Here is a 2,076-nt window from a genome sequence, read left to right on the forward strand (position 1 = left end):
GGGTTATCAAATTTTGGAATAGAAACTACCATTTACGGTTACATCCGTCCAGAACCATGCCCGAGTTGAGTGCTTGTAACACATTATGGAATCGCGCACTCATTTGTATTACATAATTAGTTGATTTACTAAAACATTAAGCGTCAACACGCGCGGATTCTTCCTCCTGCTTTTGCATGGCCCTTGATTAAGCTGCTCCATTTTGTTGATTGCTTGCTTATTAATGCTTGACTTGAGTAAATTGTTATAGAGGTTATGTTTGCAGCTTGGAGCACTCTCACTCTTCCTACGCTGCCAGTTGCTGCAAACATGTTGTACTTTAGATGCAACCGTGCAAGAGAACGGTCTGTATAATTCAACAAAAAAATTCCTAGGAAGTTCACTGTATTTTTAGCTGCTCCCTGGACACTCAGTGCAAATGTGAATGATATAATTTGTTACTGTTCTGTTATACTTGTTTAGCTACCCTTGAAAATGAGTGTGTATCTTTCTCAGGTGTCTGTCTCGTGTGTTTCACATTCTTTTTGCACCACGCTGCTCATTATTTATTTTATGCATGATCAAAGAGCAAACGTGAACTTGTCATCCGTGCTAAACCATAGGTAGCACCGTTTCTTCTATAAATTCATGAAATCATATACATAATCTGATAAGCCTCCCGAGTATAGGATATGTGTACACTGGACTTTCCTATAAGAACGAAAAATATATACATGACACTGGACCGACAAGAGGTACCAATAACCTGCGCTCACCTTTGTTTTAGAAACTCACTCATCAGACCAAGTGATTCCCTCCATGCCGACATTCTGGTCAAGCCCCAAGGCATTCCACACCGCAGGAGACGCGTCGACGATGTTGTCGGCACACGGGGGCTCGTAGTTGTGGTCTTCGTCGCAGCCATAGACGGAGTCGCACTCGTCCACCACCTTGGCATACACGGACTTGCCATTGGCGGTGATCTTGATGCGGTGCCCGCAACGGGCCATGTTCTTGAACCAGCCGGTGGAGAGCGCGACTACCATCTCCTTGTCGCTATGGTAGGCGTTGTCACACTCCGACGGACCGCCGCCGTCCTTGCCCTTCTCAAAGCTGTTGAGCGTCAAGACGGCCTTGGTGGTCGCGGTGACCGGCGGCGAGTAGTGGTACTGCGGGTACCTCTTACCATCCTCGCAACAGTCCGGGTCGTTGCTCTTCTCACAGTTGCCCGACTTTCCTGGAAGGTAGCCACTTGCACGGCAGACACCGAGACCAGGGCGGAGTGAGGACGCGATGTGGGAGGTGGAGAGCGCCACCAGGAGGAAGATTGCCATGGTGGCTAGAGCTCTTGCAGTGGCCATCTTAGCTACTGAACAGTGCTCAACTCAAACGCTCGTCTACTTCTTGGTTGCTACTACAGTACTGGTTTGTTTGCCTCGATTGATTGTGTTGTGTGGTTAGAGAGCTGCAGGGTCGACTTTATATAGTGCTTCTACTAGTTCAGTTATGAGCACCAACTTGTTGCATATTCTCCACGGCAAATCATTGACGCGTTCAGACATGGCATTGGTCCGTAACGTATCAAATGGATTGTTATAATACTAGGTCGGACGTCTATATACCGTGTCTCATTTGTAGGAGATATGCCCTAGAGGCAATAATAAATGATATTATTTATCTCCGAGTTCATAATTATGTTTATGTTCCATGCTATAACTGCAATGATTCTCGAGTCTGCAATATCCACGAGGCTTGGAGGAAGACTCAAATGCACGCGTGGAATAATAAACGGTAAGAAGTATTCCTAGTCTGGCCTCTAAGACTAGCTCAAGTGTTGCATGATGATTCTGTTTTCCTGGTCATGGGCATGTCTATGCCAGCAACTTTGAGGGCACAATGTTAAGAGAACATTTGTGTTGAATCGACCCGGATTGATGTTATGCTATGAGATTCATTCGTCACAAGTTTATTGGTACATAACACAGAGATGGTTAACGTTTGCATGATTCCTTAGACCATGAGAGTATCGAGTTTCTTCATGCTTGCTTCATGAACTTTGGGGTTTGTTAAACGTCATCCGTAAATGGGTGGCTATTA

General features: G+C 45.6%; 1 protein-coding gene across 1 annotated transcript; it reads right to left on the reverse strand.

The window, feature by feature from the left end:
* Positions 1–770: 770 nt before the first annotated feature.
* Positions 771–1,340, reverse strand: LOC123177406 (putative ripening-related protein 5). Its single transcript, XM_044591174.1, has one exon. The coding sequence runs from the start codon at positions 1,338–1,340 to the stop codon at positions 771–773; it is 570 nt and encodes a 189-aa protein (XP_044447109.1).
* Between the last annotated feature and the right edge of the window lie 736 nt (positions 1,341–2,076).

The sequence above is a fragment of the Triticum aestivum genome, unplaced genomic scaffold (assembly GCF_018294505.1).
Source record: "Triticum aestivum cultivar Chinese Spring unplaced genomic scaffold, IWGSC CS RefSeq v2.1 scaffold113664, whole genome shotgun sequence".
In the NCBI taxonomy this organism is placed as follows: Eukaryota; Viridiplantae; Streptophyta; class Magnoliopsida; order Poales; family Poaceae; genus Triticum; species Triticum aestivum.